The sequence below is a fragment of the Elephantulus edwardii genome, unplaced genomic scaffold (genome assembly GCF_000299155.1).
Source record: "Elephantulus edwardii isolate Elephantulus edwardi_28Jun2011 unplaced genomic scaffold, EleEdw1.0 scaffold00015, whole genome shotgun sequence".
Lineage (NCBI taxonomy): Eukaryota > Metazoa > Chordata > Mammalia > Macroscelidea > Macroscelididae > Elephantulus > Elephantulus edwardii.
The window spans coordinates 595,672-612,751 of record NW_006399765.1 but is presented as its reverse complement, the minus strand read 5'-3'; the positions used below and the strand labels follow the sequence as shown (position 1 = coordinate 612,751).

The window sequence follows — 17,080 nt, the reverse complement described above, 5'->3', positions numbered from 1 at the left end:
GGGGAGAAAAGCGCAACAATGAATGAATTCTAAAATCTCTGTAGATATTCATTGAAATGAAAAAGAAATAAATTAATTTAAAAAACCCCAACACTAAAACTCAAACTCATTGTTGAGTCTGAACTGACTCAGGGCTGACCCCTCAGCAAGTTTTCAAAGGCTTTAAATCTCATGGCAAGAGATCGCCCATCTCTCTCCCTAGGAGCAGCTGGCGGCTTTAAACTGCCAGAGAGGTGTAACATTCAGTTTAACAGCACACCACCCTATGGGCTAGGCAACCAGAACTCCTTAAACCTCACGGTTTTGTTTTGTATAAACCTCAGCACTCCGAGAGAGCAGCTGCCAAGTGGATGTGCTGCCGGGGCTCCTCGCAAAGGATGTGAGACACAGCAAGGATATCCTAAAGCAAGGTAGGGAAGGGGGCTCTCCTGGGAATGACTTCGCTAGTGCAAATCATTTCACTTTTAAGAGATGCTTTTGTCTCTCGCTTCCTAGCCCAGATTTTAACTATCTTAAAGATATGTATTCTTCTGGAAGACTTTTGGAAACCAACTTTAAAACTAAGGGTTGTCACCAAAGGCATGACTATACAAACAGGTAGGGGTGAAAACAGAAGAGAAGTCAGCACTCAACTGTCTCTGCATTAAATAACACATTCTATGAGTTGAGGGAAGGTAACTCTGAGAAGAAGATGATAAGACATCATGAGTAATGCAACTAACAAGCTGATACAGGAAAAGAATGAGGGAATGAATAGGGAGGACATGGGGGGATCTGTATAAAAGAGTAAATAGGGGGAGGGGGGAGGGGTTTGTGCGGGGAGAAGGGTGCAACAATGAATGAATGGAACCCCAAATCTCTGTAGATGTTCATTGAAATGAAAAATAAACAACCTAAATTAAAAAAAAAAGAGTAAATAAAAAGCCAATATTGAAAAACCACCCCAATACATTCTATCTATAAGTGCTGAATTCATAGCTGTCATCCAGTTTCATTTAACTGTTCAGTAGGAAGGAAGAAAAGTTGGGCGTGTCTGTTTAATAAAATATCCACTGTGGAAGAAGTAAACTAAAAAGATGGGAGAGCACAGCAGTGGTGTACAACTAAGAGAGGATAAAAGCAACAAATGGAATTTTCTAAAAATGAAGTTCCTGCGTATATCAAAAACTTTTCCCAATAGGGTAAGAAGAAAACCTACAGATTAGGGGGAGAAAACATTTGGCAATCACATCTCAGACAAGAGTCTCAATGAAAGTTTACAGAATACTATAGGACCTCTGGAGAGCTCTGGTGGCCTAGTGGCAAGAAGCCATACTGCAATCCTGAAAGTATGCAGTTCAAATCCACCAGCTGTTCCATGGGAGAAGGATGGGCAATCTCCTCCTGTGCAGTTAACTGCTTTTGAAAACCCACTGGAGGGTGAACTATGATTCAGTTTTGACTTGACAGTACCCAAGAACAACAATTAGAGTTCCAAAAAGAAAAGACTGAAAATCCATTCATAAAATGGGAAAAATATATGAAAAGACTATTCACAAAGGAAGACACCTGGATGGTTAACAGATACATGAACAAGTGGACAAAGTTACTGGCAATCAGAGAGACACAAATCTGGTAGCAAAGTTTAACAGGCCAGTGAGCAAAAAATGTTGAAGAGGTTGTGAAGAGATTAGAAATCTCATTCACTGCTGGTGGGACTGTAGAATGGTGCAGTGACTCTGAAAGGCAATGTGGCATTTCCTCAAACAGCTGAACATAAGAGATCCCACATGACCCAGCTATCCCACTGCTAGGAACACAGAACTCGAGGAATATAGACTATCCCATCTAAGGAAAATAGAACTGAAACACAAATGGAAGTGTTAAAACATACACTTATATTCACAGTAGCAATATTTACAATAGCAAGAAAATGGAAAAGCCCAAATGCCCATCAACAAATGAATGGATTGAGAAACCATGGTACATTCACACAGGGAATACTATGCATCTAAAAGGAGCAACAATTTTGTAAAATATTATATAAAATGGGAGAGTTGAGAGAGCATTATGCTGAGCAAACTAACTCAGTCTCATAAGGACAAATACTGAATAAGACCATTATTGTAAAAACAGAAGAATAACTAATAAGATATGCATGAAAGTCCAAAAGATGAAGAGGTGGGAGCACAGGGGTTGGAAAGTGAGGAAGGGGAAAATCACTAGGATAGCCCAATTGGTGGACAGATGAGCAGGGGAGTGTGGGAAGGGGTGGGGAAGATCCAATTCAGATCTGAAAAGACAGAGTAACAGTAGGCATTGATCAATGGTAATTAATTTTCTAAAACACAATGTATATAAATGATGGTATGAAACACAATGTGAATGAAGGAATGTGTGAGGCACAATGTATACGAATTTAACACAATTTATAAAAAAATCATATCCAATTAAAAAAGTTTAAAAAACCCAACAAAAAGGTGCAGCAGGTGGGCTTTAACAGGGGTCATAAGTGGAAGATGTTCAGTTGAACACTGTTTAGATTAAGAAACAGCTTCATTTTTGTCTGACTTTTCTCCTTCTAGAAGCCCAAGCAGAAGCCAAAAGGGTTATGCTCATTCAAAATCAAACTCTAGCTACACTTCAATGTTCAGGGAACAAAGTGAATGTTAACTTCCTCTACTTGAAGAAAAGGCCAAAGGTGAAGTATACTCTGAAGAAGCTGAGAGTCATTGCTGCTCCCAGCAGAAATGAATCTGCCTCCCCAAGGTGTCAGCTGGCACCTCCATCCACATTACAGATGGGATCCCTTCTGACAGGCAAAGGTGAGACGGGAAAGGAGATTGAGGTAGGCAGTGATTTTTAGCTGACATCCTTGAAGACTTAACTGCCACTAAAGCCACAAGGAACTGAATTTCCCTTCCCCCCTCCCCCCCCCCCCCGAGGCAAATCCTGTTTGCTATCTCGTGTTGCTCAGTGATTTTCATATTTTTGTTTTAAATGCAATAAAATATTCAAACAGCACAGATTTAAGAAAAGTCAGTCTCACTCCTAACTTCTCTCTTAAAACTCCAGTTATCTATCCATAAGACAACCATTACTACAATTTCTTGTATTTCCCTCCAGAGATACACTATGCATACATGGATGTACATATTTCAAAACCATAAATGGTAGCATGGTATACATACAGTTCTGCACTTTTCTTTAAGCCACTTAATATATCTTACTGATTGTTCTGTAGCTGCACTTATTTTACCAGTTTCTTATAGATAGATATTTTGTTTCTAATCTTTCAAACAGTGTTACAAGCAATGAGTTCACACAGCCTTTATGTACTTGTAATTTACTAATAGGATAAATCCCAAAATGCAGGACTGCTGTGTCAAAGGTATTGGTGGTCGTGTTAGTTGCTGATGTCTCTTAGCAACACTATGAACAATAGACGTGAACTCTGCCCTACTCTATGTCATCCTCACCATCTCTGATATACTCAAGCCCAGTGTTACAGTCACTGTGTCAATCCATTGTGTTGGGGATCTTCTCTGACTCTCCCTCTTTCCCACACCATTAAACTTTTTTTCCAAGGACTGGCCTCACTTGATGACAGACTCATAGTTGACCCTCCAGTGGGTTTTCAGAGGCAATAAATCACATGGGAAGAGACTTCTTTTTTTTTCCCTGCAGAGCAGCTGGTGGATTGAAACTGTATACCTTTGCATTGACAGTGCAATTTCTTATCACTAAGCCACCAGAGCTCCCTAGCAATGCTATACGCCTCATAAAACTGACAGATAGATCATTGTCTGAATTAGGTAAATTCTGATGTAAGTGAAATTAATTCCAAACAACGGTCAGAATCCTTCTAGCTCTTATCACTTCTACTGGTGTGAATTGTGGCCATCATTTCTCAATTGGATTTCTGCAATAGTATTCTCAGCAGGTTTCCCTCTTGCCTTAAAACTCTATTCCCAATTGTCCCAATTGTCGGACTGTTGCAATGGCTCTCCATTTCAACCAGAATGTTGTTGTTGTTGTTGCTAGTATGGCCATTGACTAAAGTATAACTCATAGTGACCCTATGAACAAACAATAGACCTGAATCCTGTCCTTACCCTGTGCCATCCTCATAATCTCTAATACACTTGAGTCCATTGTTGCAGTCACTGTGTCAATCCATCTACTTGGCAGTCCTCCTCTCTTTCACTGACCCTCCAGTTTTCCAACCATGGTATCTCTTTCCAAGTAATAGCTTCTCCTGGCAACATGTCCAAAGTATGAGAGACAAAGATTCACCATCCTTGCTTCTAAGGAGCATTCTGACTGCAGTTTTCCAAGACACATCTGTTCATTCTTTTGGACATCCAAGGGATATTCAGTTCTCTTCTCCAATACCACATTTCAAAGGGATCTACTCTTGTTCTGTCACCCTTATTCACTGTCCAGCTCTCAGATGCATAGCATATGACTGAAAAGACCTTGTCTGAATCAAACATACCTTGGTCTTCAAACTGGTATCACTGTTCTTCAGTATTTTGGAGAGGTCTCTGACAGCAGACTTGCCCTGAGTAATACATCTCCTGATCTCCTGAATGCTGGTACCAGGCATGTTGATTGTGGATCCAAGTAAGATAAAATCATTGATGGTTTCAACCCTTTCTCCTTCTGTTATAATGTTGGCTACTTCCCAATGGTAAGTGCCTTTTTTTTCCTTCATGTTGAGCTATTGAAGGATGTAATCCTTGATCTTCTGCTACAAGTGTTTCAGGTTCTCTTCACTTCCAGCAAGCAAGGCTCTGTCATCTGCATAATGTATATTGTTCATGAGTCGCCCTCTGCTCCAGATGCAGCATTCCTCTTTTTAGATAGGGAACTGCCAGAAGTTCAAATGGGGTTTAGAAGAGGCTCTGGCATCAGTAATATCACTGCTGATGTCAGATGAATCTTGGCTGAAGCAGAGAATACCAGAATGTCTATCTGTGTTTTATTGACTATGCAAAGGCATTTGACTCTGTATAATAAGAAAACTATTCATTCTTCTATCAGTCATAATAAAGATATAAGTAATTATGGTACCAGATCCTCTGTAAAATGGGCCTGTTTCCTCTAGATCTTTATCTGCTACTTTGTATAGATCTTTATTATTATTTTCCTTGCTCACGCTACTCAGGATTTGCAATCTCCTTGCTATTCCTCTAGAATAGTTAACATGCCAGTCACATGCTGCTTCAGGGCCTCTCTACTCTATCTCTTCTTCGCCAGACAGCTGCTTGACTAATCGCCTCACTGCCCTTGTGTCTTGGCTCATATCTCACTTTCTCAATGAGATTTACCCTAAATGGCAGGTTGCCCAACCATTGTCCAGCCCACCGCCAAGTTCTTCCCTTAATTAAACTTTGTTATTTTTTTATAGTGCTACTCCTCTACTAAAAGAAAGGACAACATCTAACAACAACAATCTTCTACTATTAAAACTGTATTTCTTAAGTTTACTATTGTGTGTTCCCTGCCTACTTCTACTGCACACTCCCTTCCTTTTACTTGTTCCCTTGCTAGAATGTACCCAATGGATACATGCAAAGTCCCTGAAGCCATGTCTGACACGTATAGATACTAATTTAAAAACTGTGTTAAATGAACAGAAAGGAGGAGTTTACAAACTGGATATCCTTTCCTTCTTCCAGTTCCTCCTGCATCCCTCGATTCTCTCTCTGTGTAGGTAGATTCCAGAGTCAATTTAGAAAGAACTGTGACAGTCCTTAAGGCAAGGTATGATATTTCACTTTCTTCTTTGGAGTCTGAAGTCACCTTCTTTGAAGAAGGAGACTGCCAACAATGGTCTGCCTGCCATCCTTGTTGTTATTATGACCTTAAGAATTAGAAGCAATCAAGATATGGTTTGATCCAACTTTAGTCAAATGTTAATCTGTACTTCTTTTCCTATCGCTCATTTATTCTTGGCATTTCTTTATGTCCACACCCTAAACCTATGGTCAGGTTAATGAGGCCACAGTTAGAAATAAAATATCAGCCAGGCAGAGCAAGAGTTCATGTCAGGCAAAGTCAAAGGCAAGATTGTCTTCTCAGTTGTTTTTTCCCCCATTGTTTCTTGTCTTGTAGCAGTTTTACCAGGGATCTCCCAGTGTAAGGTCTACCCAGTAATGGTGGCTTCCTCAGATACTTTTTCCACTGTTACCATTTCCACAACTCCTGGGAATAAAGAAGGAGAGAGAACTACAAGTATTGGTGAGTTTTTGAGGCCATTAGAATAACCAGATACAGAAAAAGTAAGAGTGAGACAAAAGTAGAAAAAGAAAGCAGCATTTGTAGCCCCAGTATCAGTCTGTCTTTCACAGGATTTTTCTGGAGGTAGACAGTTTCCACTTCAGCATTCTGTTTCTATGGGAACTATAAATGGATGATACTTTACCACTATATGAGTGAACTCACCTGTAGCTAAATTTGGAGACAGGATAAATCTTATTCACATTATAGGTAATTCCAGCCAATATATGTTGGTAATTCCAATGATAGATCGATATAGATATATGTTGTGTACAGCAAAGTCAGAACCGACCCATAGGTGATCCTCCAGTGGATTTTTAAAGGCAGTTAATCACATGGGATTAATCCTTCTCCTGGGGAGCAGCTGGTGGCCTTGAACCACATGCTTTTGGGATTGCAATGAAGCTTCTCGTCACTAGGCCCCCAGAGCTTTTATATTTTATATATGTATATACATACATACACACATATTTGGAAGCAGGAGTGGAATCCACTTCCTCAACAACATGCCTCTGGAAACTCTATGAGTTGTGCTCGACACGATGGCAATCAACTACAAAACTATATAAATAGTTGGAATTACCAACATATAATGGCTGGAAATGTCATATATATGACATTTTAATACTAGCTAAAAAAAAAATCTCAGAATGAACTCATAGCTGACCCTCCAGCAGGTTTTCATAGGCTATAAATCACACAGGAGGAAACTGCCCATCTTTCTCATAAGGAGTATCTGGTGGATTCAAACTGCCTGCCTTTGGTTTGGCAGCACAACTTCCTATCCACTATGCCACCAGAACTAAGTATATGTTTCCATCTGCACTGCTCTTAAAAACAAAAATCTAAACCCATTGCCACTGAATCCAAACTCATTGCAACTGAGTTAATGACAACTCAGAAACTCTGACGGGCATAGTAGAAATGCCCCTATAAATTTTAAAAGTCCATAATCTTCACAAAAGCAGACTGTCATCTTTCTTCCACAGAGTGGCTGCTGGGTTTGAAACACCAATCTTTTGTGCTGGCATGTATAACCAGCCCAGCACTTAACCACTGTGCCACCAGAGTTCCCTTTTGTTGTTGTTATGTGCCATCAAGTCGAGTATGACTCATAGCAACCCTATAAATCTTAATCCTGTTATATCCTGTTCCATCCTTATCATCCTCGACATATCTGGGTCCATTGCAGCAGACACTGTATCAACCCATCTCATTGAGAATCTTCCTCTCCTTCATTGACCTTCCACCTTTCAGTTTGGGTGACATCCCAGTTCCCTTCAGGATATTGAAGACTGATTATGAGATTATAATGATTAAATATGAGATTAGTAATATAAGATGCACATGAGCCATCTGCCTCCAGATTTAGCTTATGACCCAAAAGCAAAGCTGATTCACCTTTGTTCCTCTTTATGTCAGAAAGCCAAGAGGATAAAATGTAAAGAAAGAGGACTTTCTAATCCATGTGATTTGCCAGAGCAAAAGAGTAAGGATCCTGAGAAAGCTGCTGCTGAAAGATAAATTTACAATTATTTGTGTACCTAACCTCTTCCTCCCTTTCAGGTAAAAAGTTGACTATAAAAAGTCCCAAGTTCCAGGGAGAGTGACTCATTGAGCTGAAAAGGTTAGAGCAGAGCCCAGAATGCTCACCTGACTCCTGACTGAATCAGAGATTGATCTGTCTTTGAATCAAATGGATCCCTATTAGTCATGTGAGCCAGGAGACCTTCAAGTCAAAGAGTCAATCTATTCCTTTTCTCAAATTTTCTCTCCCCCTTTCCATTTCTCCTTCCTCTTTTAGAAACAGATGAGAGCCTAAAGAAGAGGCAAAAATGGAGCATTGTGGTAAAATTCCTGATTGCTGCCATCCTTTTGACCATTGGCATTGCCATTATAGTGTTCATCATTTTTGAAGTTCCATGTCCTGTAAGTTTGATAATGTGTTTAGTCCTTGGCCTTGATCTGTTAGGATCTCCTATTCCAGAGACAGCTTAGCATGAAATAAGCACAAACTTTTGAGTTCGGATGAACCTGTTACTCTTACTTAACAACTAAGTGACTTTGGACAAATTGCTTGACATGTCCAACCAAATGGGACTCATGTATATATCTTCTGGATAGTTATGAAAGTGAATTCAGACGTTATTGTTGTTATGTGCCGTTGAGACGCTTGCGACTCATAGCGACCCTATGTACAACAGCCCTAAACTCTGCTCTGTCCTGTACTAATCGCACTGTCTGTGACACTCCCATCCCAATTATCCCAGTCACTGATACTGTGTGAAAAATAGCTCCAAGAGACCCTAAGCATTTTAAAGAAGGGATTATTTCTTTCAATGACCTGATATGTTTGGTAGATTACCAAAGATAAAAATAATTTGACACTAACTACAGTCATCTTCTCCTTTCAGAGTCAATGCCTGGGAGCCAGGGAGCTATGCCAGTGCTGGTGGTTATGTGGAAAACAGAGAAACGAAGCTGGCAGGGAAGCCCAGCAACTTGGGGCAGCTGAAGCCCAGCCTGACTTTCAGCCAGAGAAGGAAAGTATTCTTTGTATAGTTTATATTTGCTTAGAATAAATGGAGTTAACATATAAGTAGTAAGAGCTATGGTAACATTGACCGTTACATGTTGTGGTCCTAATTGGAAGCTCAGTGGGTCAAATCCACCGGCTTTCCTACAGGAGAAAGATGGGCAGTCTCCTCTTGCAAAGACTTACAGCCTCAGCAATCCAATGGAGGTGCTATGAGTGGGAAATGACTCGATGCCAGGGGTTCTATATAAATATAAAGGGAGGAGGAGGTGGCTTCAATTATAATGGTATCAGGAAATATGCAGGCAATAGCTATTTTCCTAGCACCAATTCAACCGTATCAAAAGAGAATGTTTATTGAAAACTTGCATTTCTGGATAAGAGAGTACTGAATTAGAATATCTAAAGTAGAACTGTTGTTGTTTGCCATCAAGTTGGAAATGACCCATAGCTGACCCTCCAGTGGGTTTTTAGAGGCAGTAAATTGCACAGGAGTCTGACCATCTTTCTCCTGTGAAGCATCTGTTGGATTTGAAACACAAGCCTTTGAGACTGCAGCTCAGCTTCTTACCATTAGGCCACCAAAGTGCCCTAAAGTAAAACTAGGAATCTTATTTTTAATATTTTTACCAAGTTGTGTTGTACACAAGAGGTGAATTTACTATTAAACTAAGGAAGTTTAAATGTCAGCACTCATGGACTCAATCCAAAGTTTCATCAATTTTTTTTTCAAGTTGTATATTTTTCTTTAATAAGGTTCTCTTAAACTGTAAAACCTTGGGAACCTTGTACTCACTCTAAGATAACATTTAAGAACAACAAAGTTTAGGAACCACTACATAAATCTGAAGACTTGGCAAAATAGCTTTCTTCCTCTCTCCTCTTGGATTTACATGACAAGATTACAAACTAGCATTGTGCTTTAGTGTTTGAAACAGACACTACAACATTGGCTCAAGAGAGCTGCTTTAAATCCAGGTTTCCCAAATGGACTGAAATCAGCTTTTGATTACCAGATGGTAATATATTTCCTCTCTTATTCTCTAAATATCTATAAAGGCAAAAGTATGAAGCAATAAATAATTGTAAAACCGAATAAGGTGTCCATATTTGTAAATTACAGTATTAAGCAGGGGTCTCCCCTATGGAGTGTTACTTTGCAAACATGGGGTTGCCAGAGTCAGAATTGACTCCATGGCGATTAACAGCAACAAGGCATGTGCATCATGAATGTCATCATGTCCAAGCTGAAGCACAAAAGTGAGGAAAACTAAGAATGAGTTTCAAAGATTAGTCCAGGACACCAGATTCTTGGCACACATGCCGCCACGCTTTATTTCCGTGTCTTCTGCACATACCAGTAACCCAGCCCTGCATTTGTCCCACCACCCGTCACCTCACATGCTGACTCATAGCTGATCCTCCAGCAGGTTTTTGGAGGCTGTAAATGTTCTGCTCTACCTCATACACAGAATGAAGGATGATATACTGTATTCTCCCTATTATGAATCAATATGGATAGAATCTCTTGCCAATTTTATACCTCCATTTTCAACAAGGTTTACAGTGCTCCAAACACCTACTGCCTATTTATTTGTCATCTCTGATAGAATCCGAGATTTTTCTATAATCTTATTTATCATATGGAAAGATGAGCCCATGCAAATTAGTATTTTATAATACTGTGTTTTTAATGTTTCATTCTAATCAACAGGATCATTCCTTATTTGAAGAAACAAGCCTGAAAGAAACTAACAAGTCTAGGTCTGAACTAAAGGAAATAATGTAGTAATAATTCTGATAAACCAGCTATGAGCAAACTAGGCTACTAAGTGATAAAGGAATTTTTAATCAAGTGTTTACATTTTGCTGGTACTTAAATTGAAGCTCACAGGTTACGTGACCTTCCCAGAACTACATACTTGTTGTAAAGAGAAGCAGAATCCGAGTATCTTAATTTCTGTGTTTATCCTTAGTGGTTCATTCATATGTTTCTTAAAGTTTTACTGGAAATATTCTATGTACCAAGTGCCCTGACTGTCTTCAGGAAGCATACAATCTCACTGCAAAGAAAACCCATAGGTGAAGAAACCCTAATTATGTTCCTAACAGTGAACATTTAGAAAGTACACACAAAATTAGCATGCCTTAGACTCAGGTGTAGTAAAGATCAGAATTAGAATAATTAAAGCATTTTTTACTCATATAGACCTAAATCTTGGACCCTTTTTAAAATAAAGCTTAATTGTTTGAGCCTGATTCAAGAAATCAACTACAATCACTGTATGTGGGACCTACTGCAGCTGAATACATAGGGCCTCATCCATTCAAGGCAGGAAGGGACTTCAGGGGTTACGGGACACTTTTCTATAGGTCACAAGATCCAACCAATTGTAGGTTTTATTTCTTATGTGCATCTTGCTCAGATTTTTCTCAGTATACACAAAATAACTTTTCCTAGCAATAATGGGTAACAAAAAAGCAAAATAGTATATACCTGAAATTATACGGAGGTGGTACTTAGCTTTTTCTTTCTTAGGGATCTCTGGTGGCGTAGTCCACAGGGAGCTGCATTGCCAATCCAAAGGCAATGCTGCTGTGGTGGTTCAAATCCACCAGCAGACCTACACGAGGAAGACAGGCAATCTCCCCCTGTGCCATTCACAGCCTCCAAAAACCTACTGGAGGATCAGCTATGAGTCACTTCTGACATAGAGGCAATGAGTTTGAGTTTTTTTTTTCTTTTTGTCGGCACATAAAGAAATATGTATTTATATCTTTCTTTATCTTCCATTATTTCCTCTCAATCTCTAGGTTGGACAAGATATTTCAAACTCATCAAAACCAAAGAAAGCTCCAGGGATCACAGTCATCCAACAGACTTACTTCTGAAAAGTTCTGCTCTACCTCATACACAGAATGAAGGATGGTATACCATATTCTCCCTATTATGAATCAATATGGATAGAATCTCTTGCCAATTTTATACCTCCGTTTTCAACAAGGTCTCAAAAACCACCTACTCCCATTAAGCTCATTCTGACTCTTAGAAACCCTTTAGGGCAAAGTGTTGTTGTTATGTGCCATCAAGTCAGAACCGACCCATAGCTGACCCTCTAGTGGGTTTTCAGAGGCAGTAAATCGCACGGGAGGAGACTCCCCATCCTCCTACCACAGCACAGCTGAAAGTATTGAACCATGAGCCTTTGGAATTGCAGCACTGTTTCTTATCACTAGGCCACCAGAGCTCCCTATAGCAAAGTTGTTGTTGTTAGGTGCCATTGAATCAAGTATGACTCATAGCAACTCTATGAACAACAGATCTGAACCCTGTCCAATCCCATGCAATCCTCAAAATCTTTGTCACATTCGAGCCCATTGCTGCTGTCACTGTGCCAATCTACCTGGTTTAGGGTCCTCCCCTCCTTCGCTGTCCTTTCAACTTTCCAAGCATGATGTCCCTCTCCAAGGAACAACCTTTCTTAGCAACATGCCCCAAGTATGTGAGATGAAGATTCATCATCTTTGCCTCCAAGGAGACTATAGCTGCACCTTCTCCAAGACATACCTGTTTGTTGTTTCGGTAGTCCATGGGACAGTCAGCACTATTCTCCACCACCACAGTTCAAAGGCTTCAATTATTCTTCTGTCATCCTTAATCACTGTCCAGATCTCAGATGCATAGCAAGTGACTAAAACGCCCATGGCCTGAATCAGGTGCACCTTAGTCCTTAAACTAACCTCATTGTTTCTCAAAAATTTGGAGAAGTCTCTGACTACAGACTTTCCCAATACAATGTATCTCCTTATTTCTGGACTGCTAGTACCAAGGATGTTGACTGTGGATATAAGTAAGATGAGGTCATTGACAGCCTCAATCTTTCCCCTGACTATCATGATGTTGCCTATCGGTTGAGTGGTGAGGAATTTTTGTTTTCTTGACGTTGCAATGCAATCCATATTGAAAGCTGCAGTATTTAGCCTCCTGCAGCAAGTGCTTCAAGTCCTTCTTACATTCTGCATGCAACATTGTGTCTTCCATGTAATGCAGTTTATTGATGTGTCTTCCTCCACTCCTGATGCCACATTCTTCTTTATAGAGTCCAGCTTCTTGTATAATTTGCTCAGCATACAGATTACAGAGGTTCAAGGCTGGAAATATTTATAGAAACAGCCAATCACATCTTTCTCCCATGGAGCTGCTGGTGGTTTTGAATCACCATCTGTTTCATTAATAGTGGAGCACTTTAACAACTACACTTCCAGAACTCTATCAACAAGGACATCACAGTCAAATACTGACACCAAACCAAAGAAAGGAGTAACCTGGGTTTAGCAGCCAGTGATCCCTGTGTGACTGCTAATGAATGGCTTACCCACAAATCTCTGTGAATTCACATTTACATACATAAAATGGGTACCTTTTAAAGCCATTAAATGAAAACAAGTGTCTTTTAAGAACTTTATTCTTTTTAAATGCTATTTAATCTTTTAAAATCTTCAACCTCTTTGTACAGATCATATTGTTCTTTTGGAAAAAAGACTCACCAGCCTCCAAGAAACTAGACAAACCTGTCATTAGTGTTGCAGTTCACCAACTCCTTTGTTATCCTTAGGGCTGAACTCGTGCTCTCTGACTTTCAACTAGCCTAGGGCAGGTTCCCGTGTTCCCACGTTGATGCTCACAGGGTTTTATGACTTTGCCTCTGTTACTAGTGTACTGAGTGTACTAGTGAAGGGAACCTACCTCTGAGTATTCCAAACTCACTCCCAACGGTTACAGGAACAGTATACAAACAGAACCCAGGTGAAGTCAGAAATGCTTAAGTGGGTCTTCAGAGCATGATCTACCAGAATACAGCTTATCCTTCCTTATCAACAGGGTTAAGTTCCAAAAGCCAAGATGTTATCCAACACCTGACATGTGAAAATGTTTAACCACATCAGATTACAAAATACAGGAAGATGATATCATTACATAACTGACAAACTACATCATTATATCACTGTCAAATCCCTGTGAATCAAGATCAACCAAATGGACACATGACAACATCACAGCCTACATGACCCTTGCCTTTCATTATTCCCAGATGTGTATTGTCAATGTGCAAAATAGTGGAAAAATATTTCTTACTCTTGTAAATCTTTAATATCAGGTAACAAGATTGTTGGTAAGTGGGGCATAGGTATATTAATCTATATACATTTTAATCCTTTTAAGATTGAATTGTTTTCTGCTATGCATTTTATTCTCTCAAAACTCGTATTTTTGGATGGAAAATGTTTTTAAATGAAATGTAAAAATTCCAAGGTATTATGGGTTTTGATACAATGAATTAGATACATAGGGAGTTCTAGTAGCCTGGTGAGTAGGAAGTTGTGCTGCCAACCCAAGGACAGGTGGTTCTAATTCCAACTGCTCCATGGGAGAAAAATGGGCAATATTCTCCCGGGTGATTTACAGACTGTAAACCTGCTAGAGGATCAGTTATGAGTTGGTTCTAACATAATGGCAGATAATGACAATAGTTAGATACTTTTACCGCATGGTGTCTCTAGTGCTAGGATAGGAGGGATGAAACAGCATTTAAACAAAAGCAAAAAAGGGGGTGTCAAAGGGAATAATAAGACAGGAGATCTTGCTTCTTTTAATAAGGATATATTTTTTAAAATTTTGGTGAAATGTACCTGTTTCTAAATTCTGGGTTTTCTTAGTTCTCCAGTTAAAATGATACACACTTGTATCTTTTATTCTTTCTTTTACTTTAAGGGCTATCCAGAAAGTGATTCTCAAAATTGTGTCAACATAGGAAATACCATGGCCCAACTCCTGATGCATCATTTCTTCTTTTACTTTAGCTTCTCTTATGTTCAAGATCAAGTTTAGAGTCTCTTCTCACATCTGTTGTGGCCTCTTCTTTCTTTTCTGTTATTTTAATGATCTTTTGTATGATGATGATGTCCTAGATGTCATCTTACAAGTCATCTGGCCTTTTGGTCACACGTGTTCAATGCATCAAATCTGTTCTTCAAATGGCTTCTAAATTGAGGTGGAGTATATGTAAGGTTGTATTTTTTTTGTTCTCATATTCTTTAGTTTCAGTTTGAACTTGCATATGAACAACTGCATTTGTATGTGCATCTGTTGTCATGTGCTGTCAAGTGAGCAACAGCAGCTGCATATGAGCTGCATATGATGTGTGGTCTGTTTCCCAGTAAGCTGGTGGCATTGCTCTCACTGATGCTACTGAGTTTTCTCACTCCCCCCACCCCACACACACAGGTATTGTGAATTTGATTTCCAATACCTCCCTCATGCAAGGTCCTTATGTATGGTCATCATTTGTGGGTTTTTAAAAATGCTTTTACAATGAACAAATTGTACAAAATTTTGTCATGCAATCACCTGCCTCATTTCTATCAGCAGGATCAAATTTTCCAAATATCAACCCTCTTTCTTTGTTTTCAACTTTAGCATTTCAATCACCAATTGTTATTAATGCATCTTAACTACACATTCCCTTAATTTCAGACTGCAGAAGTTGGTAGTAATCCTCAATTTTTCATCTTTGACTATAGTGGCTGCTGTGTAATAGCTGTATTAACAGTTCTTCCTTGTTTGTATACAGATATTATCATTGACAGCATTCAGTACTTCAAAACAGATTTTGAAATGTTCTTTTTGCTGATGAATTTTACACCATTCCTCTTCAATTTTTCATTCCTAGAATAATGGAAGAAATTATGAAGGAAGAAAATGTCAAAGGCTAGTTCAAGGAGATAAACACAGTTATTATAATGAAATGTGGAAAGACCTGGATTGAGAAAACCAAAAGGGAAGAACTACACATTTCTCAAGCTAAGAATACTAAAGAAGAAATTCAAGCCTCAAGTCTGAATACTGAAGGAGTCTATGGGCACAATATTGAATGATGTAGGAAGCATCGAGAAGGCAAAAAGGATACACAGAATTTCTGTACCAAAAAGAATTGGGTGGCATATTTCAAGAAGTAACATATGATCAAGAATCAATAGCACTAAAGTCATCATCTAAGCTTCACTGAGGGCACTGGTGAAAAAAATAAAGCTCTATTTTTTCTGGCTTTTGAAATTAGCAAATAGTAACAAGATATGTATTAACTATTCAGAGAGAAAAAAGGGGAAAGGAGAAGGGATGCAGAAGAAGGGAAATGAAATCACTGGGAGAGTAGAAATCAGTGGGTGGGTGGTGTGAAGGAATAGGCAAGGTACAAGGGGGACTTGAGACAGGGTGGTATATGTAGAGATCAGTAGTAATCACATAAACACAATGTATAAAAATTACTGCATGAAACAAAATATATGTTAATGACACAATGTACATGAATGTTTGTATAAATGTGAATTCTTGTAATTCTTGTAACACAATGTAAATGAAAGAAACATACATTGTTCTTTTGGTAATCCAAGGGATATTCAGAACTCTTCTTCAACTCTACAGTTCAAAATTCTAAACTCCTAATGAGCATGTCTTGAAAGCACATTAAAAAAAAAAAAAAAAAAAAAAAAAAAAAGAAAGCACATTAGATACAATGGATCATTAGGACTGACATTGCTTTTGAGTGGTGGTGGTTGTTATTATTACTAGGTATCGTCAAGTCAAGTTGTGGTGTGAACAAACACATATGTCTTGGAAAAAGTGCAGCCAGAATGCTCCCTGGAGGCAAGGATGGAGAAACTTCACCTCACATACTTGGGACATGCTGCTGTGAGAGGAATTTGGGTAGATAAGCATATTGTTTACATCCTGCCATTCAATGATAACATCACCTCAAGCATATTACTGGCTCAGTTTGATCATCTATTAAATGAAAGAAAGTATTCTGATCCTTTCCAATACCACTAAGGAGGTTAAGTGATAACATAACACTTTTTTAAGGATTTTTTTAAAATGTGTGTGTGTGTGTGTGTGTGTGTGTGTGTGTGTGTGTGTGTATGTGTGTGTGTTTACCATTAAGTCAGATCAGACTGGTACAGGAGGAGATAGTCCCTCCTTCTCCAGCAGAGCATCTGGGGGATTCAAACCGGGATTCAAACCGCATACCTCTGGGATTGTAGTGCAGCTCCTTGCCACTAGGCCACCAGAGGTCCCCATAACATAACACTTTTAAGATTTTGTAGGAAAAATGCCTCTATCCATCCATATGGATGAGTTGTGGGAGGATGTCAAAGATATCATTCAGGAAGAGTGTAAACGGTCATTACAAAGACAGAAGAGGAAGAAAAGACCAAAATGGA

At 39.1% G+C, this 17,080-nt stretch overlaps 1 protein-coding gene across 1 annotated transcript in view; it reads left to right on the top strand.

Annotated features, from left to right (window-relative positions):
* The window catches only part of LOC102846451 (chromosome unknown open reading frame, human C17orf78), a 13,322-nt gene extending 1,630 nt beyond the window's left edge, over nucleotides 1-11,692 (top strand). Inside the window, exons 2-8 of the mRNA XM_006881663.1 lie at nucleotides 324-410; nucleotides 2,565-2,804; nucleotides 6,100-6,225; nucleotides 8,069-8,193; nucleotides 8,679-8,811; nucleotides 9,924-10,015; nucleotides 11,615-11,692. Coding sequence (XP_006881725.1) covers nucleotides 324-410; nucleotides 2,565-2,804; nucleotides 6,100-6,225; nucleotides 8,069-8,193; nucleotides 8,679-8,811; nucleotides 9,924-10,015; nucleotides 11,615-11,692 — 881 coding nt within the window. The remainder of the gene's footprint in view (nucleotides 1-323; nucleotides 411-2,564; nucleotides 2,805-6,099; nucleotides 6,226-8,068; nucleotides 8,194-8,678; nucleotides 8,812-9,923; nucleotides 10,016-11,614) is intronic.
* Nucleotides 11,693-17,080: the final 5,388 nt, after the last annotated feature.